At 46.1% G+C, this 24,911-nt stretch overlaps 1 protein-coding gene across 3 annotated transcripts in view; it reads right to left on the bottom strand.

Annotated features, from left to right (window-relative positions):
* Nucleotides 1-310: 310 nt before the first annotated feature.
* The window catches only part of MAML2 (mastermind like transcriptional coactivator 2), a 210,389-nt gene continuing 185,788 nt past the window's right edge, over nt 311-24,911 (bottom strand). For all 3 annotated transcript variants that reach the window (XM_057399811.1, XM_057399808.1, XM_057399809.1), the window contains exons 4-6: nt 10,648-10,851; nt 9,008-9,119; nt 311-1,470 (exon numbers count right to left, since the gene is read on the bottom strand). In XM_057399811.1, the coding sequence (XP_057255794.1) occupies nt 491-1,470; nt 9,008-9,119; nt 10,648-10,851 (1,296 nt within the window). In that variant the 3' untranslated portion in view covers nt 311-490. The remainder of the gene's footprint in view (nt 1,471-9,007; nt 9,120-10,647; nt 10,852-24,911) is intronic.

The following is a 24,911-nucleotide window of genomic DNA, read 5'->3' as shown; positions in this document are numbered from 1 at the left end:
TTTTTAACACAATAAGATTTACACAGGGTCTGATGCCATCAGGGCTGAGTGGTCCTGAGGAAGTTAAGGGCCATAAACATGATGGTTGAAGAGCTCTGGACCACTTGGGCTCATACTTTACACACAGAGAAATGATGTTCCACAACCACTGTCTGGTACTTGCATGTGTGGGAGGGTAAACATTTTTCTCCATGTTGCTTCCTTGGAAAGAACTGGTTTGCAATGTGCTGGGCACTGGTGTGGGGAACAGACCCTTCACGTGCTTTCACTTCTTTGTGGCAGGCATGAATATCACTTATGTTATCATTCATCAGGGAGACTTCAGTTCTATTCCGAGAGCAACGCTTCAGACAGGGCAGTCGCCCTGCATGGTATCTTTAAGGACAGCCCAATTACTGGAGTGTAAATTAATAAAGCAGGTTGTTGGCATCTAAAGAAAAAGCTAATGTCCTTACTGCCTCTTCATCTCATTGACCCTTGGTACTGTCACTTACGAGTGGTTCCCCAAAATTTCATCGAGGTTGATGTCTTTCATCCAGTCATCGTTACCAGGTTCCGTTTTCAGTAAAGAATCTATAAAGTCTGAGTCACTGTTGAGTGCAGGTCCTATACTGTCACCTTGCTGGTTCAGAAAGTCAAACGCTAGGTCATTGCCATGGTCACTTCCTTGGTAAGCCCGGGAGTTTTGGTTGGTAGGTGTGAAACTGGTTGATGGCAGAGATGACGGAGGTGTCATACTCGTTCCCGGCTGATTCAAGGTAGGCACAGTCTGTCCTCTCAGCTGGTTAGGTCTTATGCTGAGACCTCGTAGTGAGCCAGTGGGTTGTCCATTTAGAGTCTGCTGCATTTGGTTTATAGGAGGCCTCATTTGGACTCCCGTTGTTAACTGATTAAGAGGTGCCAGTGCACGCTGAGGAAAATGCTGGTTGCCTACGCTGCGTTGTAAAGACTGGTTAGGATATGGAGTGCCAGTGGGGAAACGGACTCCTGCGGGTTTCAGTGCATCCTGCTGCTTCACTGCAGCCTCCTGCGGCGCCCAGTTCTGGGCAGTGGCAGTAGCTGTGATCATCACGTTGGCCGGCCTTTGTGCAGGGATACCTGTAGCTCCATGGTTCAAACTTGGCCTTACTTGCTGTGAGTTGACCACCGACGCCGTCCCAAAAGCCGCTGCGTTGTTTCCCTGTGCCATGGTTTGCTGTCGAGACATCATGGGGTTATTCTGACCGGGCAGGACTTGGTTTTGGTTCCTCTGTGGCTGCATCTGATTCATTCCTGAAGTCACATTGTATGAACTTGGTTGGTTGCAAGGAAGGTTCCCGTAGCAGCCCATATTCCGATTGGCAGGAACAGAAGGCATTCGGGTCCCAGCAGGAGTGGACATGATGCTGGAGCTCTGGGTCATGATGCTATGAGTTGAAATTGGGTTGGATAAGGACATGTTGGAGCTCATAGTCACTGCTGGTGAGCCACCTGGAAAGGAGAAAACAGAAGTGTTAAAGCAAACAAGAGATCAATGTGTGGTGCGATTCAGATACCAACAGGTTAAAAATCCAGTTTTCTAGCAGCAGAATTTCTTGAAGAAGATACTTTGCTCTTCAGAAGACTTGCATGAACTTGCTCAAGGCTTAAAGATGCCTATCTTCCAAAGGTGGTTTGGCCTGCATGAAGCCATTCTGCCCTGACACGTGCCAACGAATCACAAGAAGAGCCTACAAACCTCACACAGGCTCACTTGTGGCAAATTTGTAGCTACATACTCTCTATTTTGAGGCCACAGTAAGTTATTTATGCAATGTAAGGTGATTGCTTATGCAGTGCAAGGTTCTGAATTAATCCCTGAGAGACTGGCTGAAGAAGACCACGTTTCTAAACATAGCCAGTGTAGATGGCACTGTGGAGAGCCCCCCATGGCACACAATGAGCTGCTCCATAGTTTAATCCCTTTTGATACTGTCACTTCCAGTACAAGCCCTACAAGAAGAAGTCAGATTCAAGCCAAATGAAAGATGTTTCTTCACCCAGCGTGTGGGTTAATGAGGAAATCTTTGCCACATGGCACAGTACAAGCTAAATTCTTGTACCATTCTGGGTGGCTCCCAAAGTGTAATAAGAGCTGTTGGATAGGCTTACTACACAGGTACCACCAGATTTTGGGAATTCCCTGAGGAACTCAGAAGAGGAATGGAAGAACATACAGCCCTGGAACTTTGCTGTTTTGTAGTAGCAATTGTCGGACACTAACTTGGTTTGAGCCTTCATATATACAACAAAACCACACTGAATTTGATTGACTTTATCTTCAATATTTATTAGTCTGTGTGATTAATTTCATTAGTTGGTCCATCATCAAGTCCTTCTTACTGTGCAGGTCATGCCTGCATCGTTCTCCAGACACAGCAGTCTCAGTCTGTGGCAAGTTTGCTGGTGACACCAAGCTGTGTGGTTTGGTTGATACGCTGGAGGGAAGGAATGCCATCCAGAGGGACCTTGACACGCTTGTGAGGTGGGCTGATGCCAACCTTATGAAGTTTAACCATGCCAAGTGCAAGGTCCTACACCTGAGTCAGAGCAATCCCAGGCAGAGCTACAGGTTGGGCAGAGAAGAGATTCAGAGCAGCCCCGTGGAGAAGGACTTGGGGGTGTTGGTTGATGAGAAAATGAACATGAGCCAGCTTCAGTGTGCGCTTGCAGCCCAGAAAGCCAACCGTATCCTGGACTGCATCAAAAGGAACATGACCAGCAGGTCAAAGGAGGTGATCCTGCCCCTCTACTCTGCTCTCCTGAGATCTCACTTGGAGTATTGTGTGCAGTTCTGGTGTCCTCAACATAAAAAGGACATGGAACTGTTGGAACAAGTCCAGAGGAGGGCCACGAGGGTGATCAGGGGACTGACGCACCTCCCGCATGAAGATAGGCTGAGAGAACTGGGGCTGTTCAGCCTGGAGAAGAGAAGGCTGCGTGGAGACCTCATAGCAGCCTTCCAGTATCTGAAGGGGGCCTATAGGGATGCTGGGGAGGGACTCTTCATTAGGGACTGTAGTGATAGGACAAGGGGTAATGAAGGGGTTCAAACTTAAACAGGGGAAGTTCAGATTGGATTTTAAGGAAGAAATTCTTTACTGTGAGGGTGGTGAGGCACTGGAATGGGTTGCCCAGAGAAGCTGTGAATGCTCCATCCCTGGCGGTGTTCAAGGCCAGGTTGGACAGAGCCTTGGGTGACATGGTTTAGTGTGAGGTGTCCCTGCCCATGGCAGGGGGGTTGGAACTAGATGATCTTAAGGTCCTTTCCAACCCTAGCTATTCTATAATTCTATGTTTTCCAGTCCTTCAATCCTTCTAACCTCTTTTCAGAACTTCACAGTTTTCAACATTTGATTTCAAGGCTATTTCAAGACCATCACAGCTGGTCACAGAAACAGCTCTTGCACATCTCCAGGATGGATGCAAAGTAAGCTGTTCTAGTTCAGCATCATCTCAGACTGTGTTTGTCTTTTGGTTGATAGCCTGTTTGCAGTGATATCTGGAGACCTATCAGCCATTTCCTTGTGTTACGCTGATTTTGTATTACTCTGTTTTTTTAATCACTACAGGCAGTACAAAGTCAGATGCTTTAAAGGACACAAAATGAACAAATATTAACGTTATCAACCAAAACTGTGGTTTCACTGAAAATGATACCATGCTGGTTTCCAAAGATTCTTTTACATCAGCCCATACTGCCTGACATTCATTATATTCCCTTCCCAATGTTTCTTATTCAGGCTGTATCAGCTCCCCAGTATTTTTGCTGAGCTCTGCATTTGGTCACTAGGGCTGCAATTACCTACTTCACTCTTCTAATTTTTTGGCATGGCATTGGCAGTCGTCCTTGGAGTTTCAAGACTAAATAAAGAATGACATTAAGAATTTGGAGAACCTCTCAGCCAGCTCTTTCAGAACTCTTGAAGACAAATCATGCACATACATATTTAAAGAGTCTATGTTTAGGAACAGCTGTTTAATATACTGTTCCTGTTGAAATTTCACCATAACGATGTTCAGTTCCCTCAGACTGGGACTGAAGAAAGAATTGCCATCTATTTTTGCCTTTTCGGCATTATTTTTATACATCTATGTGCTATTCTCATTTATTAATGGATGCAAAGGGTTCCTTCTTTGTAAGTACTTAAAAATAATCTCTTCCTAAATCATTATTAACACTGAGTGTGACTCCACAAGCAGAGCTGCTTGTTCCAAATGAATAGAAACAGAGGCCTAGCTTAAGAAGCCCACGTTATCCTGGAAGGCAAGCTTTCCCACCAACTGGAGCTAAGCTGGAGGCACTTGCTAAAGACAATCTGTGCTAGCTTAAGCACCCAAATTCAGTCTCCAGGCTGGGCAGTCCCTGGGACAGGAGATGCTATGAGGATCCACCTGGTTTTACTCCCACAAGGACAGTCAGATACTCACAATCAGGGCTCAGCAACCCTCACAGTTAGCCCTGTCTTTGACTTTGCTAGTGCCTTATGCATTGTTCACTGCTTTCTGGAAATACTGGCACATCTTTTTGAGAGAGATGGGGTCCCTGACTCTTTGCTACCTTATGCCAGCACAGGAATGGGATATGGGGGTGTTGGTCGATGAGAAAATGAACATGAGCCAGCTTCAGTGTGCGCTTGCAGCCCAGAAAGCCAACCGTATCCTGGGCTGCATCAAAAGGAGCGTGACCAGCAGGTCGAAGGAGGTGATCCTGCCCCTTTACTCTGCTCTCATGAGACTTCACTTGGAGTATTGTGTGCAGTTCTGGTGTCCTCAACATAAAAAGGACATGGAAGAGTTGGAACAAGTCCAGAGGAGGGCCACGAAGATGATCAGGGGACTGGAGCACCTCCTGTATGAAGATAGGCTGAGAAAGTTGGGGCTGTTCAGCCTGGAGAAGAGAAGGCTGCGTGGAGACCTCATAGCAGCCTCCCAGTATCTGAAGGGGGCCTATAGGGATGCTGGGGAGGGACTCTTCATTAGGGACTGTAGTGATAGGACAAGGGGCAATGGGTTCAAACTTAAACAGGGGAAGTTTAGATTGGATTTTAAGGAAGAAGTTCTTTACTGTGAGGGTGGTGAGGCACTGGAATGGGTTTCCCAGGGAGGCTGTGAATGCTCCATTCCTGGCGGTGTTCAAGGCCAGGTTGGACAGAGCCTTGGGTGATATGGTTTAGTGTGAGGTGTCCCTGCCCATGGCAGGGGGTTTGGAACTTGAGGATCTTAAGGTCCTTTCAAGCCCTAAGTATTCTATGGTTCTATGAATCAGTGGTGTTTCAGAAGACCTGGAACAGCCATCTGGGGAGAGCTGGTTCTCTCCATCTGAACTACAAGTCTGTGTAGACTTGTCGTGTGCCAGTGTGCCACTGGCATGAAGCCCCTCCTGGCGTGATCCCAGGGCTACCGTCACACTGCCCTGCCAATGCCACTCTCCTTAAAGAGTACAAGCAGTCAGGACATGGGTTGTACTTGTTGTGCAACAGACGAAGCTTCCCCTTTCTTTGCATTGCTATTTTAATCCTTTTTTATTTTAACGCAAATATTTTCCATCCTGATTTCTTCCAGATGGGAAGAAACGCTTCCCTGGCAGTGCTGTGTTCAGCAGCTGGGCACCCCAGGCTGCAGCCATTCCCAGAAATGCCTTCCCTGACCGATTCACCTGCTCTTGTCTTGGGGTTTCTTTCACCATGGCACTATCGTGAAAAGCAGAGAGCAATAAAAAGCTTAACCAAGTGTCACCGAGCCCTTGTTATTTTATTCAACTCCTTGTCTCTTCTTCCATGACCTGAGCAAAGCTATTCCCAGAAAAGGGAACAGATTCCCTGCTGTTATTCCCTTATGCAAGAGTTTCCTAATCGCTCCATCTGGTAGCTGTGCTGTGAGCTTCCAGCACAGCCCTTTCTCTCAGGCTCTCCCAAAAAGCTGCTGTCGTCCCTGGGCTCACTCATCAGGGTCTGCAGATTTGAATGGACAAGTGCTGCCAATCCCACATGTTTCAAATCCAGGAGATGGGGCTCCAAATACCATGAGACTGGCAAAGAGTCCATCAGATTAGGAACAACAAGAAGAGCCACATAACAATGGTGATCTACTTATTTTGGAGCCCTTCAAAAATGTGGCTGCAGTAATTTCCATTTTCCCTTTTGGGCTAGAAATGAGTTGTTTTTAAGTAAAAGCCAAGAATCATAGAATCATAGAATGGTTTGGGTTGGAAAGGATTTTAAGATCATCCAGTTCCACCCCCCCTGCCATGGGCAGGGACACCTCACACTAGACTATGTCACCCAAGGCTCTGTTCCAACCTGGCCTTGAATATTGTCAGGGATGGAGCATTTGCAACCTCCCTGGGCAATCCATTCCAGTGCCTTACCACCCTCACAGTAAAGGACTTCTTCCTAATATCTAACCTGAACTTCCCCTGTTTAAGTTTAAACCCATTCATTACCCCTTGTCCTATCATTACAGTCCCTGATGAAGAGTCCCTTTCCAGCATCCTTGTGGGGCCCTTCAGATACTGGAAGGCTGCTATAGTCCAGGTGTAGGACCTCGCACTTGGCTTGGTTAAACTTCATGAGGTTGGCATCAGCCCACCTCACAAGCGTGTCAAGGTCCCTCTGGATGGCATTCCTTCCCTCCAGCGTATCAACCGAACCACACAGCTTGGTGTCATCGGCAAACTTGCTGAGGGCGCACTCAATCCCACTGTCCATGTCAGCAACAAAGATGTTGAACAAGACCGGTCCCAACTCCGATCCCTGAGGGACACCACTCGTTACTGGTCTCCAGCCAGACCTTGAGCCATTGACCACAACTCTTTGTGTGCGGCCATCCAGGCAGTTCTTTATCCACCGAGTGGTCCATCCATCAAATTGATGTCTCTCCAATTTAGAGACGAGGATGTCGTGTGGGACAGTGTCAAACACTTTGCACAAGTCCAGGTAGATGACATCAACTGCTCTACCCCTGTCCATCAGTTCTGTAGCTTCATCATAGAAGGCCACCAGATTGGTCAGTTTGGCCAATTTCCCCTTAGTGAAGCCATGCTGGTTGTCACCAACCACCTTGTTGTTTTTCATGTGCCCTAGCATGGTTTCCATGAGAATCTGATCCATGATGCTTCCAGGTACAGAGATGAAATTGACTGGTTCAGTTAGTCATTTGGTTCCAGGAATGAACCTTTAAACAACACACCAAATCACAGGATTCCACAACAAATTGCTGGGGTTACCAAAGCATTTGCTTTATGAGCAGAGGAGGTACCAAGCCAGCAAGTAGGGCTCTTTCTGCCCTCACCATGGGTTATTACTTTGCATCAGTGATGCTTGTGCAAACTTACACAATAAACACTCAGGCCTGTAAGAAAACAGCAGTTTCCAGAATGCAGCAGGTTTATTGCTGCTAGAACTTATAAGCAAAGCAAAGGAGAGCATGAACATTGCCTGAGCAGCCCTTCCCATGTGTAGCTGGGCTCTTGGTGCCAAGGTCTGCAGAGGGGCAGGATGCTGGGCAGAAGGGTAGGATGTGAGTGAGCTGCACTTGGGAACTCATTAAATTCCTAATAGGAGCTGAAATGCTACAAATGACAGGTAGGAAGGAAAGACTCAGATCCCCGGCTGAATCTGCAGAGCCAACAGTTATCAAAAAACAAACAAACCAAAACATCCTTTTTTCCCCTCAGTGTGTTGTATAAAAAGATTCACTAGAAGGCGAAGGATCCTTTTTATACTTACATGCACAGACGCTCTGCAGTATAAAGACATCCTTTGATCCATCTGCTGCATTTCCCCCACCTTCTCCCTCTTCCCAGCATCTTTCCCTTACTCTGTCTTTGCTCTCAGTGCAGCCTTCAGCTAATCAGCAAGGTGAACAGCATGAAAGGCGTGAAACAGGCAGTCCTGTGCTCCCAAAACTAGATTCCAAGGGGGCGAGGGCACAAGTGCTGGAACAAAGGGCTTGTCCTGAAGTGTTGGACATTTTCTGCCTTGGGCAGTTCTGGTAGAAAGTAGCAGCTTTTACTCCTCTGTTAGACTGATCTGATGAAATGTTGCTTGTAGAACAGCACTGAGGCTATGCCTGTGGCATATTGAACAGACCAAAAGGTCTGTTTGCTCTGCTTGCCCATGATGCTGTCATGCAAGGTACATCAGTACAATCAGTATGAGGGTCCTCACGCTGTACATGAGCTGCCATTTAAAGGGAGGGATGGTTCTCAGTCTCTGAACAAGATGTACCATGTACACAAGAGAAGCTACCTGGATGGGGTGAGGCTGCGTAGTCAAGGGGACACCTCAGTATCAAGTGTTTGAGTGCACACCTGCCCCAGGCTAATGGGAAGGGTACCAGCCCCTCCTTCTCCATGTCTGAGAGATGCAGCATCAGCCTGGATAGGCCAGGAGCTGGTTCTCCAGATCATACATCAGCACTTCTCAGTGGTGTGGGATCGTAAGGTAAATAGCACATGAGAGCAGCAGCCACCACTCCACTGTCTCTGCAGAGGTGTAAATGGATACCCAGAAAATAAGGACCTGGTGCATGCATGGATCTTCTGGATGGTCTTACAGCTGGAAGGAAGGAAGGAAGGAAGGAGGGAGGGAGGGAGGGAGTCAGGGAGGGAAGGGAGGAAGGGAGGAAGAAGGGAGGAAGGGAGGAAGGAAGGGAGGAGGAGCACTGAAACAGGTTGCCCAGGGGGGTTGTGGAGTCTCCTACGTCGGAGATATTCAAGGCCCTCCTGGACAAGTTCCTGTGTGATGTACTCTAGGTTACCCTGCTCTTGCAGGGGGTTGGACTAGATGATCTTTTGAGGTCCCTTCCAACCCTTGGGATTCTGTGATTCTGTGAAGAGAGGAAGAGAGGAAGGAAGAGAGGAAGGGAGGAAGGAAGGAAGAGAGGAAGGAAGGAAGAGAGGAAGGAAGGAAGAGAGGAAGAGAGGAAGGAAGGAAGGAAGGAAGGAAGGGAAGGAAATAGCTTTATTTAGCCCATGGGCACTTACCAGGATATTGGTTTGCTTGTTGCATGTTGACCACATTCCTTCTTTGGTCTTTATAATCTGGTGGTGGTCGTGTCAAGTGTCTGTTCAGCTGATCTTGTGGAGTTATTTTCTCCTAGAGGATTAGAGTAGAAATATATCAATTTCCTTTGCTTTATGCTTTCCTGGCTCTGTGTTTGCCCACATCTTTCTTTTCTCATTATGTACAAATCTGATGTATTCCTTCCTTTCACCCTCTCTGGTCCACAGGATATGCATTTGGGAACCTGTGCCCTCACCCACTGAAGTTTATATGGAAACTTTTCTGCTGGCTGCATGTTTTTAGTCTGGCCTAACTTTTCTTAAAACCATTGAGAGGACACTGCTGGTCCACTTGGTTTTCATGCCACTGACCATTGCTCTCTGCTTCCCTTTACATGTACACAGTGCTGTCTTTCCTCTTATACAGGGAGTGCAAGCACTTCCAGGGATGGGGCATCCACTAGTTCTCTGGATAAACAAAATCCTTAATTTCAAAGCCAAGCTTTCGAATGGATTTTTTTTTTTGAATGGCAATAAATTTGTAAACAAAAATATATTCTCTATTAAAAAACTGAGTAATTTTTGTTTAGAAAACATCCCCATAAACACATGAATGTTTTCCCAGTTCTGTGTTGTTCTGTAACTACTGAATGGCATTCATTAAATGTGTATCATTGTGTCTACATCTTTCTAGAGAATATAGAGTTTTGGATTCAAAATGTCAGGCCAGCATAAATGGGTCTGCCCTGTAGGCTGAGAGATGCAGGTCGAGGTAAATAAGCCACAGGCTTGGGGTGTGTTGCCATTGCAGCCTTGGGGAAACAAAGCGTCCTCTCTGCAGCCCTTCCCTGGCTTCCACAAGGCTCCCACATTGCTTTCTGCCTGCCTCAAGGACATGCCAAGCTCAGCTCCTCTTCCAGGACTTCTTCTCTATGCTTTGGCAAGAAGGGCTACCAAGGAACAGTGAATATGAGGATGCAGAGGGCACATGCTACTGCTTTTGGCAGCAGGGACTCTGCCCCATTGCACTGGCCATGGGTGATGGCACATGAAGCACCTTCAGCTGACTCACTTCATGCAATATCAATGGCAACACCAGTTTAGTGGAACTTAACTAGTGGGTTCTAGCACATATCACTGCCAGCAAGACTGCAAATACTCCCCATGCCTCCTAAAATGACCAGAAACTCCCAACTGGTCTCTCAGATACCAAAGGAGAGAGAACCTGGCTGTAAATATCTGGAAATGCAAAAAGAAGAATAGAGAAAGAAGAACTCATCCCAGCCATCCTCTGTGGTCACAGTAGCATAGCAATGCACCTTAGCTTATCTTGCAAAGAAAACCACTGACAATATTCATGTGCCTCAAATTAAGCATATGCTTAGACTGTTCTCCTAACAAAACCACAGTAGCTTGGATACTTGAGTTGTTTCATATAAACTTAAGAAGGTTTCAAAAGGGCTAAGCAAAGTGCTGAAAAATACGAGGCACACTCTAGAAGGCCTAGGCATTGCCAAAATGACCTCAAAGTTTTGAGGGCTTTCTTCTCCCTGTCTTAGCTTTCTTTTCTATTGTTTCTATGATAATCTTTTCCATGTAAAAGAAGGAATTAGAAAACTTACGGCTTCTGCCAACATCTGCTGCTGTAGAAGGAGTTGTTTTTGCTCCATCATTTGCCGCTGCAGAGCCTGTTTCTTTTCCATCAGTTGCTGATTCAACATTGATTGCTGGGATGAGTTCATGTAACCACTTCCAGTGTTTGGATTTGAGCAAGAACTGGAGCTTGGAGTGGGGCCAGCTCCCTGGCCTACCACAGAGTGTTGATCCTGAAACAGAAGAAATGGCTTGTGAAGGATGAAAATAATAACAAGCATCAAGAAAGGGAAGTAATCCTTTTTATGCAATTAGCTCCAGTACAGGACACACAGACCACAGGCTCTCAGGACAAGTGACCATTACAAAGGCTTTGTCAAAATAAGAAGGGGATTGAGTAACTGCATCGCTCATGGAAGGCTCTGAAAACGTGCCAGGTGGTTCCAGTGGAAAACCTCAATGTTGTACCAGGAGCTGGAGAAACATTAACAGAAGTAACGGGGCCGTGCTGGGGATCATTCAGGAAACTTGCATCGGGCCCTATGGCAGTTTGTTTGACCACAAGGGAGCCAACTCTGCATCTGCTGGTTCCCACCATCTGGTGAGCAGCAGTGAGAAGTTACAGACTCATTGCTAGAAGCGGCATCTATTCCTGGAAAACACAGAAGCCTTGTTACTTCCCAGTGGGGTGAATGGTGCTGCTTTCATTTGCCCCATTACCTCTGAGAGACTGCTAATGGACTCCCATTAGTGGCAGGATTAAGTAGGTTTAGAGTTTACCAACTTCCTTGGTAAAATGAATGTGTAACTGGACAGGACTTTGAAGAGTGCTTCAAGGTCTCCCTGGTCTTTGTGATGGATCTAGATTCCTTTCCTCTTCCCTGTGTGCAGCTTCTTGAGGAAGGGATGGCAAAAGGTTATCTCAGAAGGCAATGGGGAGAGTACTTGGGGACTCAAACCACACACACATAGAATGAGAACAAACATGGGATGACAATATGCTACTTGTTTTCTTTCAGCCATGGTTTCCGTGGGGAGCAATATGTTTTCTGTCTGCTCCACCAGTGTTTGGTACTTAGTCCTTTACAAAATCTAGGAAGTAGCTTTTGCAGTGCACAGACAAAAATACTCAGCCTGTGTTGGACCACTTGATAGTCAGGTATTCCTTAGCCACCCAGCTACAAAGAAAATAAGATACACTGGGGAGGTCTCAACCGTTATGAGAAACATCATTTCTATGACTCCACTTTGTTGCAATTCATCACAGGAACCCAACCACAAAATTCTCTATAGATGCAGCAGCATTTTTGCCCCACACACAGGAATCCACAGCTGGGTTCTGATGCTCCCTGTTATGCAGTGGTTCTCTCAATAACAAGGTGTAGTGCCAGGGTCTGGTCTGCTACTTAAGTAAAGTTCTGCTCCATGGCAATTTCTCACCATGGCATCCAGGGAAATATGGACTGACCAACACTGAAACAAGCAATGGTGAGGTGAAGCCTACCCATGCCCTGAAGACCATGGAGCACTGATGCTCATCACTTCACAAGCTCCAGGGAAGCTCATTTCTGTGCCTTAGCTTTTGCACACCCCCAGTAACACACACACACACACATACTACAAACTACTCCAACTTATCTTTCTACCATCTGCCATGGAAGACATGCAATGATTGTTATGGGTATTTCTATTTTAAAACAGTTCTGTGGCTTTTAGATGGGGCCACACGAGTGCATAGCTGGCTACATACAGCATTTGATGACTGTTCCTGAAATAAAACCCATGACTTTCTTCTGGAGCCACCTGCAGCCCCCAGGGCAGTGTTACAAACCCACCCTTCAGAATTTATTGGGCTCTTACACAGTTATATCCTGCGCACTTTCTCTCAGTTCCAGAAGGAATCCAGCATTGCTCGGCACTGCCACATTTTTCAGCCCTTATGTTAGCTGCAATGTAGAAAATACCTCCTTCCTCTCCATGGACCTGCTTGCCAAGTTGTTGTGCAAACTTTTTTGTCTTTCTTAAAATATTTTGAAAAGAAAAATATGTTACAATAAATTGGCTTTGACTCCTATATTCAAACGACAACTCTAGCCTGAACCCGGCCACATGTTACAGCCATTAATAGAATTCATCTGTTGTGTTCTTGCACAGATAATGCAGGCTCCCCCAAATGTGCTTTCAGAGTCCTGTGTAAAGAAAACCCCAACAAAGCCCAACTTTTTCTCTCTCTCATTCCCTGCCAGCTCATATAAGCTGTGGGGAGGGATTTTGTTTTAAGATAAACTGTGTAGTGTCCATTCATGGTACCTATCAAAGAAAGCTCTTCTGTAACAGCAATTGGCACAAAACACCAGCTGCTTGGCAAACAGACCCTGAGAAAACAGTATAACTTGGAGCCAGTTTGGGTTCTTTTTTTGCATTTGGTCCTTTCTCTGCTGTTCATGAAATGTCAGTGTGAGCCTATGAATCTACGATGTGTTACTTCTGCCTGCTGCTCTTCCATCGGCAGTGATGTGATGGGAGAAGAAAGAACTGTTCCTTAATAAATCAGGGATTAGTTGCGCAGCAGTTTGACCCTTCATGAACCAGCGAGATCGAGCCTTACTCTCACCCAGTGCTTCATCGCTGCAGATCGGATGGCAGAAGGGCTACACCGCTGCCGGGGACTTGGGGTTCTCCCCTCTGCTTGGACAAAGCACACTTTCCTGTTGAGAAGGGCAGATCTGGGTTGGAACTATCCTGCTTTCATTGAACTGGCTTTCCTGAAGCAGCTTTACTACAATTCCACCCCTCTAAAGCTGCCGGTGGCCTTCTGAACTTGGTTCCCATGCCTGTGGTTTATGCACTTTAACTTCAGAAACCCCTGACCAAAGGAAGCCTGGAGTGGGCCATGCATGTCCCCTCACCAAGGGGTGCCTCTGCCCAGAAGGGGTGTAGGGGCAGCCCAGCATCACCCCAGCCAGAGAGCCCTGTGTGCTTTCCTGCATGGTCACACCATGCTGCTTCCCTGCATGGGAACGGAACCTTCTTTCAGCATTGCTGCCAATGAGGTGACATGACCCGGAGCACATCCCTGCAGCCAGCTGGGTGTCAGGGATGGGCTGGGATCATCACACCTCTGACAGGTACAAGCGTCTGCTCCCAGCTCCTGCTCCACTTGCTGCACTGTCCTGCATTCCTGTGGATCAGCTGCAGCTCTTGCAAGGCTCTGCCCGGTACTATACAGGCAAGGAGAAGCAGCCGAGGGCTCAGCTAGTGCTCACCAAGCACCACAAGCCCCCATCTGCTCTGGAGGTGCCACAACTCCAGCACAGAGATGCTCTAGATGCAAAGCAGGTGTGTGGCACCCTGTTCTCTGATGTTGGCGTGAGATATAAAACCTATGAGAAGCAGAAGGAGAGGCAGGGATGGTGAAAGCTCCTCAGAGCTGGTAACACAACTGGGGTGTTTGTTTGTAAGCGTCACAAAGAACATGATGCTCAAAACTAGCAGCTAAACAAAACATTTAAGACTGAGTTTGCCTTTCACTGTCCCTGCTGCAGGTGACTTGTGTTCAGACAAATGAAGGGAGGGTTTGGCTTCTAACATACATATGAACTTTCTCAAATAGACTTTTCTTCTTTAATCTCTCCTCTCCTCCCCTCTCCTCTCCTCTGCAATCCCCTCTTCTCCTCTCTCCTCTCCTCTCCTCTCTCACTCCCCCCCCCCTTTCCCCTTTCCATTTTCTCTTTCCCCCCCTTTCCCCTTCCCTTCTCTTTCTCTTTCCCTCACACCCTGCCAGTGGGTTAGGGTCTGTCTGGATATCCTCTCTGTTGCCCCTTTTGGGGCATGCTCCTTTCCACAGCCCAAGCATTCCAGAACTGAAGTTCTCCAGTGGACCCAGGGGCCATGGGACAGGACCAGGCTTAATGAGAAGAGCTGATCTACTCATGCAACTTTAGAAGGCAAGCACAGGGTGCTCCATTGAACAGCCAGTCCTGGCACCCACCGGTGGCCTCCCGAGCCACCTCTTTTCTGCTACAATTAATGCAAGCAAACCCACCCCTTTCTGCTAAACACTGGGGTTTCCATGGATATCTGAACTCCAAGCACTGCCTGCTTGTGTCCTTGCCTCAAACAAGAACACAGAACTCTGGCAGGACCATGGCAGAGTGCCTTAGCTATAGTGGAAAAGCTGGAGAGAACAACTCCCACTCCTGACTGGAGCACACAGGGCTTCCTTCTATGCCAGTGTACAATGTGGGAGCGCCAAGTAGTTCCTGAAGGTATGCTGGTCTGCAACAGCTGAGGATCTGATCTACGTATCAGGACTGGAAATAACACAGACTGGGCAGAAACACAGCCTGAGTCTTCCCTGACCTATTGCTCGTAACAGCCCAGTGAGGGTGGAAAACAGCATCTTCTGAGCACCTCAAACTCATTTCACCTTTTTTCATGTCTGCAACATAGAATCCCAGACTGGTTTGTGTTGGAAGGGACCTTAACGCACCCAATTCCAACCCCCTGCCACAGCAGGGACACCTTCCACTAGAGCAGGTTGCTCCAAGCCCCATCCAGCCTGGCCCTGAACACTGCCAGGGATGGACCCTCTTCTAAGTTCAGGTCTCTAACAAAAACTTGGACCAGATTCTCTAAGAACAGCCTGCTGGAGCTCTCCCTTCACTGTACAGAGGGACCAGGATGCATAATTAAACCCTAGATGCCTAATTTAGACAACTAAGTTAGGAACCCAGATTAGATGATAGGAACATTCCCTTACACTCCTCATTTTAGATGCTTCTAGTCACACTTGAGTAAGATGCCTGGAAGAGTGAGTGTGAACGGCCCTTGATCTGCCAAGCAGCAGTGGATCACTTTCTATGGATGTTGTACAGAGTGACCTAAAAGCCTCTCAAGTTAATCATGCAGAAGATGCTTTTACAGGTTGAATTTCTCCTAATACCCTTCCAGAGAGTACTTTCATACATTCCAGCAAGATTGCTTTCGTATGTATAAATAGCATTTGAAAAACCTGAATATTGCAAGATCCCAAGACATGGTTTTGCTGTGTCTAATACCCAGAGATACAGCTGGGTGAAGACCGCGAAGTATTTCCCTTCAGTGATTTTGCAGAGTGTTTATAAGAAGTTGGCTCTGCCACATGGGACTATCTTCTGTGTTTTTCTCCTGTGAACATCTGAGCTCTCAGGACATAAAAATTCAGGGCTAACCATGTTTGCAAGGCACATACACAAGGAATCACGGACACCACCATTTGCAGTTTCACAAGCCCAGGCTGCCTGCCAGAAATACTTGTGCCTTCATCCAACCAGGAAAAGAAGCAAATGCTGTGTCACTGCTCCCAACAACCCAAGTGATGGAGCTCAAAGAGGAAATGTAGATGGATCCCTTCAGATGCTATGAAGCTGGAAACGATCGTGACAGGAGGGAGCATGCACCTGATTTCTGCAGCCTCATGGGTGTGAGTCACCTGTTGGAGTGATAGGTTTGGATCTGCAGTGATGCAGCTGATACCCAGCATGCAGAGGAATAGGTATTCAGCACAACCAACTGCTGCAGCTCTCAATGGCAGAGCAAGGCTTTTAAAAAGGTCAGTTTTTAGAAACACTGAAATTTAGGTGGACTTCATAATTCTTTTCAGAAATAGGTAATTCTTCTGCTACTCAGTGTGGCAAAAGATTACCCATGGAAATAGTGAAAAGAACACTGCACAATCTGCTAGGTAAAAATGGGTGATCAAACACCTCAAAGGAGCCAATCCCCACTACTGGTGAGAAACCACAAGCAAGAGACTTTGATGGATAGGTATTTGTACAGGTCTTAATAGAAACCTTTCTTGGAACTTTGTGTTTTCAGCACTAACAAGGAAGCGGCTCACTCCTGAGATCCTGGTGAACGGACATTGAGCCATCGGTGATTTATCTGTAGCCTTCCCATAATCCCTTGCTGGAAAGCTGCACAGCCCTATAGCCACTAGCAGGCACTCTTACAACAACATTCCCATCCCAATGCCTTAGACTTGGGCAAAATGGGAGCTGCATCTTGCATCTGAGGCCCAGATTCAGCACTTGCACAATCACATAGCAACAGACCCAGGAACAGGGTCTCATTACGAGCCCTGTCCGACAATCAAGTCTTTAACGAGAACAAAGGTTGACAGTGATTAATCATTAAGACATTTCTTGTTCCTTGCTGCACGTGTTGGAGGCAGCCTCCTGCCGAGGCAGTCTGGCAGATTTCCTGTCTGCGCAGTACCAGGGCCCGTGTCCGCACACAGAGATGTCTTTTCCCAAAGCCAAGCACACACAGATGAACGTCTTGTCTCTGTTTCTGAGCACGGCAAATTCGGAATGCATGTGCATTCTGCAAAAATAATAAACCCTCAGCTGTACATCTGATTGCTGTACATTGAGGCAGAACGACCTAGAAGGGGTTCGTTTGCGTCAGAAGTTTTCCCAGCGACTGCAAGGATGGATTATTGGTATTTTACCACGTGTACTGTGATGAACTTTTAATGTCATCTTCTGGCATAATGTACATAGGAAGGTCTGCATCTTCGAAAGGTTTTGTTTATTTGCAATGAAAATAACACGCACGTGTTGAAAGTTCAACAGAGGAGGTTATTGTGAAACGTCTGCATCAGAACAGGAATGTTGGCTCTGTCGAAGGCGATGGCAAAACTCCAGCTGATTTCAACGGGGTTAGAGTTTCCTCCCAGGCCTCCATCCAGCCGCAGGGGCACAGTGGTACTCTTGGCTTGGAGTGACCTCAGCCTGCACCTTCTGGACAAGACACTTTCCTCATCCACAGACCAGCAAAGAGCCTCCATTAATGAACCTGAGCAAAGACTATGCTGAGGTCTCTGTGGAGCTTTGGTCTTAAATGTCTCATGTGTCTAACAAGCATGCCAATAAGCATGAATGATGAAGACTCCTATCGGGCTTTTGACAAGATCAGACACATAATGATTTGTTCTACTTCAGCATTATCACTTGCAACGGCTGTAATATGCAATATCCACATTGCAACATGCCAAGCCCTTTAGTTTATCACCTCACAATTGCAGGAAAGAAAATTAGAGAGGTTTAAGAAACTGACACTCCTCTATCTGGAGCAAGAGCTGGTGTGAGTGGACCTGTTTTGCCTAGTGCTTCAGGAGAAGGGACGTGCACACTCACAGGCTTTGTGCTCCCGTTAAGGAGTGGTAATTGCCAGCTGAGACAGTGAAAACTTCCTAAACTGACTGAATTAAACACTTGTGATCATCTGTCTGTGTCTTTGGTGTGGGCATATATTATCTGTCTATAGGTATATCTTATTCATCTAAATGTTCTTGTCTCATTGCCATATGTTTATTATCTTTCCCCAAATTATCTAGCCTGAGGTTGATACAGAGCACAGAAAATTTCAGCCCACTTAGAAAAACTAGAAGTAATCAAAACCAGGGTCTTGTACGAGGAAGCACTGGGTGAATTCAGTAATAGGAGGCACTGTCATACATACATGCTTGTATTTAAATGTCCAGTTTAAAGAGCAGTACTAAAACCAACACTGAAGTCTTACATACAACAGGCTTACATGTAACGTGTTTCTTTGTCATCCTCATGTTTCTCCCTGAAGTAACTCTGACAGTCCCACTAGCTCAAGGGCATATGGACACCATACAGGGGAGTATGGTCCAGAGGTTCCCGAGTTTAAGGAGAGCTGGGCTGCTAAGATCAGATGGAGCAGTGCATAGTCAAGTAGCTAAGAGTGGAATATGTTTTCTCCAAGCCAACCATTTGTTCTCAAAGATAAACCCTGCTGAGGGACATTTAGCTCAGAAGGACATTGTGTGAATGCAAATGTCTTCCAGACCTGAACCTGCCCAGTGTTGTCACTGTAAGATCAGGTCAACACTGGTGCCACATTTGCAAATCATAGAATCATAGAATAGTTAGGGATGGAAAGGACCTTAAGATCACCCAGTTCCAACCCCCCTGCCATGGGCAGGGACACCTCACACTAAACCATGTCACCCAAGGCTCTGTCCAGCTTGGCCTTGAACACTGCCAGTGATGGAGCATTCACAACTTCCCTGGGCAACCCAGTCCAGTGCCTCACCAATCTATTATTTTCTAACAGATCTAAAGGAAACAGAATGAAACAATCTGTCCCTTTTCTTCTTGATCATAAATACTAATGCAAAATTCTATAGGAAATAACTAATTTATTATCCTCTTGTTTTCCATGCTATTCTCTAGTTTCCTTAACTTTTCCCACTGTCATTTATCTTGGTTTTCTTTGCACCTTCCGTACCCCTCCTTATATAGGATTCACCCTCCCTACTAATTGTCTGTAGTTTAAACACATTTGTGTCAGTTCCAAATAGCAACCACAAACGAAAAAAACAAGGATGATGAAGAGGATAATGACACAATGTGAACATTTTCCTCAAGCAATAAAGCAAAGCAAAGCAAACACTATGAAATGCCAGTTTTTCTGCAGAGGAAACAGGCAACCTGAACAAAATACTTAATGAGAAAAAGAAAAAATAATTAAACACAAAGAACAACAACAGCAACAGAAAAACCGCATCACTGGGACCAAGCGTTTGAATACAAATGGGCACAACATGGGTGACATGACTGTCAGAGACACATATTAAGATCAAAGCCTTCCTGCTGTGAATACACAGCAAGAACATGAGCATCCTTAAACCAGAGCCTCTTGGGATCAGCTTTCTAAACCAACAGCTCTGAGCTCTGATGGAAGACAATGCCAAATACTGAAAAGCAATGTGTGAAGAATGGTTCTGACCTCTGTCTCCATGTGCTGATTAAAGCCTTTACTGGGACCCGTGGTGGGACCGGATCTCTTTGTTCCAAGTCACCCATCCTAGGACAATGACTGATGCTAACCAAAATCAGCACCTGGGGCTGAGGGCCAAGTGTCACTGGGCACAATTTATTGTGTCCCCACTGTGACAGCCCATGGCACTGGTGTGAGTGCACAACACAGGGTTCAATGGAGCAGATCTGACTGCCCATCTACTTGGTTTAAATGAGACCCTAGAACACAAGCTCAGGTGTTGTCTTCCTTCTTGCTGAAGGGCCTTCTGCTTCCTTTATAATGATCACTTTCTTTGTCATAAAACAACCTAATTTGATGGGTGTAAGAAATCAGGAAAAGAAGACAAGAAACTGGAATGGATGGGCTGAGCCCTGTTGGTCAAGCTAAAGGGCAAGAAGAAAATGGACAGGCAGGGGGAGCAGGAACAGGTATCCTGGGAAGAGTAGAGGGACACTGCTCCATTGTGTAGGCATGGGGTCAGAAAGGCAAAGGAATGGCTGGAGCTGAATTTGGCCAGGGACACAAAGAATAATCATAAGGGCTTCTGCATGTATGTCAGCCAGAAAAGGAAGAGCAAAGAAAGTGTAACGCCTGATGAACACGACTGGCAAACTGGTAATGACAGACGGGGAGAAGGCTCAGGTGCTCAACAACTTTTTGCCTTGGTCTTCACTGGCACTCTCTCTTCCCACACCTCTTGAGTGGATGGAGCACAAGGCGGGTACTGGGAGAGCAAACTCCCTCCCACTGTAAGAGAAGATCAAGTTTATAAGAAACATAGGGACACTTTTAGTAGGTCCTGTTGCTATGGGACAAAGGGTGATGGCTTTAAACTAACAGAGGGGAGATTCAGCCTAGATATAAGGAAGAAAGGTTTTACAATGAGGGTAATGAAACACTGCGACAAGTTGCCCAGAGAGGTGGGGAATGCCCCAACCCTGTAAAAATCAAAGGTCAGGTTGGACAGGGCTCTGAGAAACTTGGTCTGGTTGCAGATGTCCCTGCTCCTTGCAGGGGGGCTGGACTGGATGATTTTTAGAGGTCCCTTCCAACCCAAACTATTCTATTATTCTACGACAAAGGTCACCCAATTCCACTTTCACCCCTGCAGAGTTTAGCTCTTTGCCTGGCCAGGATCTCCATCATGGGAGTTTATATTTGCCTCACTGCCCCTCTGGCAGCATTACTGCACATGGCAATGCTGCATGGTTGTTACTTTTTCACCCGGTTTCAGAGGGAAAAAGATTAATCAAAGATGACAGAGGGCCACTACCACTGTATAACAGCACAGGCCCGTCAAGGAGAGCCTGGCATCTCACTGAGCTCAAAGAAAGGTGCAACAGTACTTGGATGTAGTGAGTTGTTTCTTCTGTTCTTTATCTCTAGCTCTTAGAAAGCTGAAATGGAGCCAGCTACAGAGGTCAGAGTAGCTTGATCCACCAGGGACTAGCCCTACCTTGGACAGCATGCCTGTGAGGAATTATCTAAGGAAAGGCTTCTTTAAATCAGATGAAGTCAAAAAGAATTATACTTCTGGCATTTATTTGAGCTATTTACTGCCCAAATCTTGCAGCGTGGGAAAGAATAACAGACTATCCAGAGCCTGCCTTATGCCAGCTACCAGATAACTAGCAACTCTGAAGAATGGGGTGGTTGGTGCCAACAAAAACCTTCTTGGACTTCAGCTCATTTTGTGTTATTCCTGTGCAAGAGCAGTGAAAACCTGTTTTGCATCCGTGTTTTTAAACAGACCTACTCATGCATGACAAAGAGCGGGTGAACAGGGTATCAGTGTCCTGCTTGCTTTCAGGAGGGGAAAACAGAAACGCAATTGCCTGTGTCTGCAAATCATCCTCAAATTATGCTGTGGCATGTCCCACACTTGAGAAATAGCAAAGTTCAGTAACCCACAGTACAAGGACTAAGGGTCTCTCTGGTTAGCCTGTTATACTCATGCTGTCTCTCATGTCAGACAAACCCCGGGCTTTGCTATGGGGGACACTGCATTCTCTTCTGGAAAGGTCATTGAAGAGGCATTGGGGAGATTCAAGTTCTGGCCCCACCTTTGCATAGAGGTAGAACTTGGTCCATGGCTTGAAAAGTGAGCTGACCTTTCTCTTTTCTCTCATCCTTTCATCTAAAATGACTTCTTAATTAAGCTACCATAAGCACTAGCGAGCACATCCTGGCAGCAAATATGTTCTCTTTTCTGCTGCTAAATGTGGCCATAGCTAAATGTTTTGTTTAAGTTTTCCATGTTCCTGCTATTCTGTCTGGAGAGGTCCTTGTTTTATGTGTCATCTAAACCACCAATGACACAAACTTCACTGTGAACCTTGCTTTCTTGCATGTATAGCCTGGCTTTAACTGGCACCTAGACTCTAAGCCCCATGAAGAGGAATTGTTTCACTGCCTCCCCCGCTGCCGTTGTGTTCTCTACACCAGCCCTTTTCCTCCTCAGACTCATAGCACATACTAAAAATATACAGGTAGTACTATCTTTAGAAGCAACTAATATAGAAATCCTTTGTCAACATTTCATTGCTCAGCTTTTCTGCAACAATTTGTAGAGCTTGAATACATTCCACGAACAAGATAGCAAGCAGAACTGAGAATGAAGATGTTCAGCATCCTGATGGTCACAGTCACACAAGCTAATAAACACGTAAAATAAGAAAGGACTCAATTTATTGCTATCAGGCTTTTCAGGGGACAGACTATATATTTCTCACTGTCTGGGGCAGGACTGAGAAGACACAAGTTCAGTGAGGAGCCTTTCGCGGGCATTTGCAATGTCTGTTGAGATGTTATGGACCAGACAGCTCACATAAAACACTGAACTAGAAACACCTTATAAAACCCCCAACACTTAACTATGCTTGCAAGGAGGGAAAGCAAAGGAGAAACCAGCTGAACAAATGAACTGTTTCTATGAGTTGTACTACATTCCGTAAATACTTGGTTAGACAGCACAGAGGTAAAAGAAGGAGTTGGCTTGGTTTCACTTGGCTTGGCCTGTAGAGGTCATCCCTTTGCAGTCCTGACAAGACAGAACTATTCATTTATTGCAAGCTTGGGCTATTTTGGATTTTAGATACTCTAAGCCTGCATATTTGCTCTGCTGAAAAAATATCTTGAACTGTGACATCCTTTTCCCTGTCCTAAAAAGCAAAAGTTGGATTCATTCTTGGGCAACAGACAGCATATGCATCTTTTAAATTCAAAATGAGGTTTAAATGGGATTTACTTGGCTCATTGGTTTGTACTATCTTGCATAGAAACAGATTTTACCCAAAGGCTGCTTTATGGGCTGCTCCTGCACGTGACCTTCCCTCTGGGCCACATAAATTTTCTGGTAAGTTTATCAGATGTTATAGGCTGAAGAAGCCGATGGAGACTGTGTGGATTCAAACAACAGGAACAGACTCCAACACAGAAGAGTTCACCTGCATCTTGATAAAACATCTCTAAAATACTGTGTTCTTCTTGTTATTACAAATATAGAAGTGATATGATGGGAAATAATGTGAGTTTTGACCAATGGCATAAAGGACCTTAAATGAGTGCTGGAATATGTATGATTGTGTAAATTACATCACTTGGGACGTGTAGGTCTAGAAAGGGCAGGTTTATGAAGTAGTAGCTTGATGTAGTAAAGAGCTCTTTCCAAGTTCATCTTGCTCTCTAGACCAAAGAGGTGTCAAATTCAGGGAATAGCCCCTTACTAGCAAGGTCTTGCTCTTTACAAATGCTTCCTTGATTTTCATAATAAGGATGTTAGCTGTGCCTCTTGATTTCTGCCCTGTTTCTCTGCAATAACTTTTGCGTGACTAATCAGAGTTGAATCTAATGAAAATAAAGTGTTAATTAAGCTTTATCTAATCTCAATCTAATCTGACAGCAGCAACCCCCATCTGCTGCCTTGCTGTGCACTCCTATTTGGACCACCTACTATAAATGGATAATTAGATGTCGCAACTACTATGGCATCTAAATTTAAGAGAGTGCTGAGTGAGTTAGACAGCCATCTCAACAGCCAGGCCCACCAGTCCCTGCCTTCCTAGACATGCAATGCACAAGAATTACTGTATTGTCCTATCCAGGAGACAGAAATGGATTCAATTTATCATAAAATCATAGAATCATACAATAGTTAGGGTTGGAAAGGACCTTAAGATCATCCAGTTCCAACCCCCCTGCCATGGGCAAGTTCACCTCACACTAAACCAGGTCACCTAAGGCTCTGTCCAACCTGGCCTTGAACACAGCCAGGGATGAAGCATTCATAACTTCCCTGGGCAACCCATTCCAGTGCCTCACCACCCTTACAGTAAAGAACTTTTTCCTTATATCCAATCTAAACTTCCCCTGTTTAAGTTTAAACCCATTACCCCTTGTCCTATCACGACAGTCCCTAATGAAGAGTCCCTTCCCAGCATCCCTATAGGATCCCTTCGGATACTGGAAGGCTGCTATGAGGTCTCCACGCAGCCTTCTCTTCTCCAGGCTGAACAGCTCCAACTTCCTCAGCCTGCCTTCATACAGGAGGTGCTCCAGTCCCCTGATCATCCTCGTGGCCCTCCTCTGGACTTGTTCCAACAGTTCCATGTCCTTTTTATGTTAAGGACACTAGAACTGCACACAGTACTCCAGATGAGGTCTCAGGAGAGCAGAGTAGAGGGGCAGGATCACCTCCTTCAACCTGCTGGTCACGCTCCTTTTGATGCAGCACAGGATACGGTTGGCTTTCTGGGCTGCAAGCACACACTGAAGCCAGCTCATGTTCATTTTCTCATCAACCAACACCCCCAAATCCTTCTCCGCAGGGCTGCTCTGAATCTCTTCTCTGCCCAGCCTGTAGCTGTGCCTGGGATTGCTCCGACCCAGGTGTAGGACCTTGCACTTGTCATGGTTAAACTTCATAAGGTTGGCATCAGCCCACCTCACAAGTGTGTCAAGGTCCCTCTGGATGGCATTCCTTCCCTCCAGCGTATCAACCGAACCACACAGCTTGGTGTCACCAGCAAACTTGCTGAGGGCGCACTCAATTCCACTGTCCATGTCACCGACAAAGGTGTTGAACAAATGTCAGTATGTCATTAGAAACTTAGGTCTCTACTTAGGCTCAAGCTGTCGTTCATGGAGCGAAGTCAATTTATTCCATCCGGAGGGTTATTGGTCAATTCTGGCCTCTGAAATAGATAGGGTGAGTCTGGGTTGTCCCTGTTTCTCTGCTGAGTTGAGGATCATGGGGGGCTAACTTGGACATGAGACTGTATGTTGAAATGAGACAATTCTCACCTGATGGTAAGAAATCTGAAGCAGAAATTGCACAGGCACCAACTCTGCAGTAACAGATTTAGGATAGAAATGCAAATGTGTTGGAAAGATCCCATGGGGCTTTGTACCATTCTCTATCATAAAGACAAGTTCTTGTCTGCTGTGATATGCTCCAGGG

The sequence above is a fragment of the Pezoporus wallicus genome, unplaced genomic scaffold, assembly GCF_028554395.1.
Source record: "Pezoporus wallicus isolate ANWC-B61680 ecotype Strahan unplaced genomic scaffold, APGP_CSIRO_Pwel_v1 scaffold_6446, whole genome shotgun sequence".
Lineage (NCBI taxonomy): Eukaryota > Metazoa > Chordata > Aves > Psittaciformes > Psittacidae > Pezoporus > Pezoporus wallicus.
Note: the sequence above shows the minus strand (reverse complement) of the source record. Positions and strands in the feature narration are given on the sequence as shown.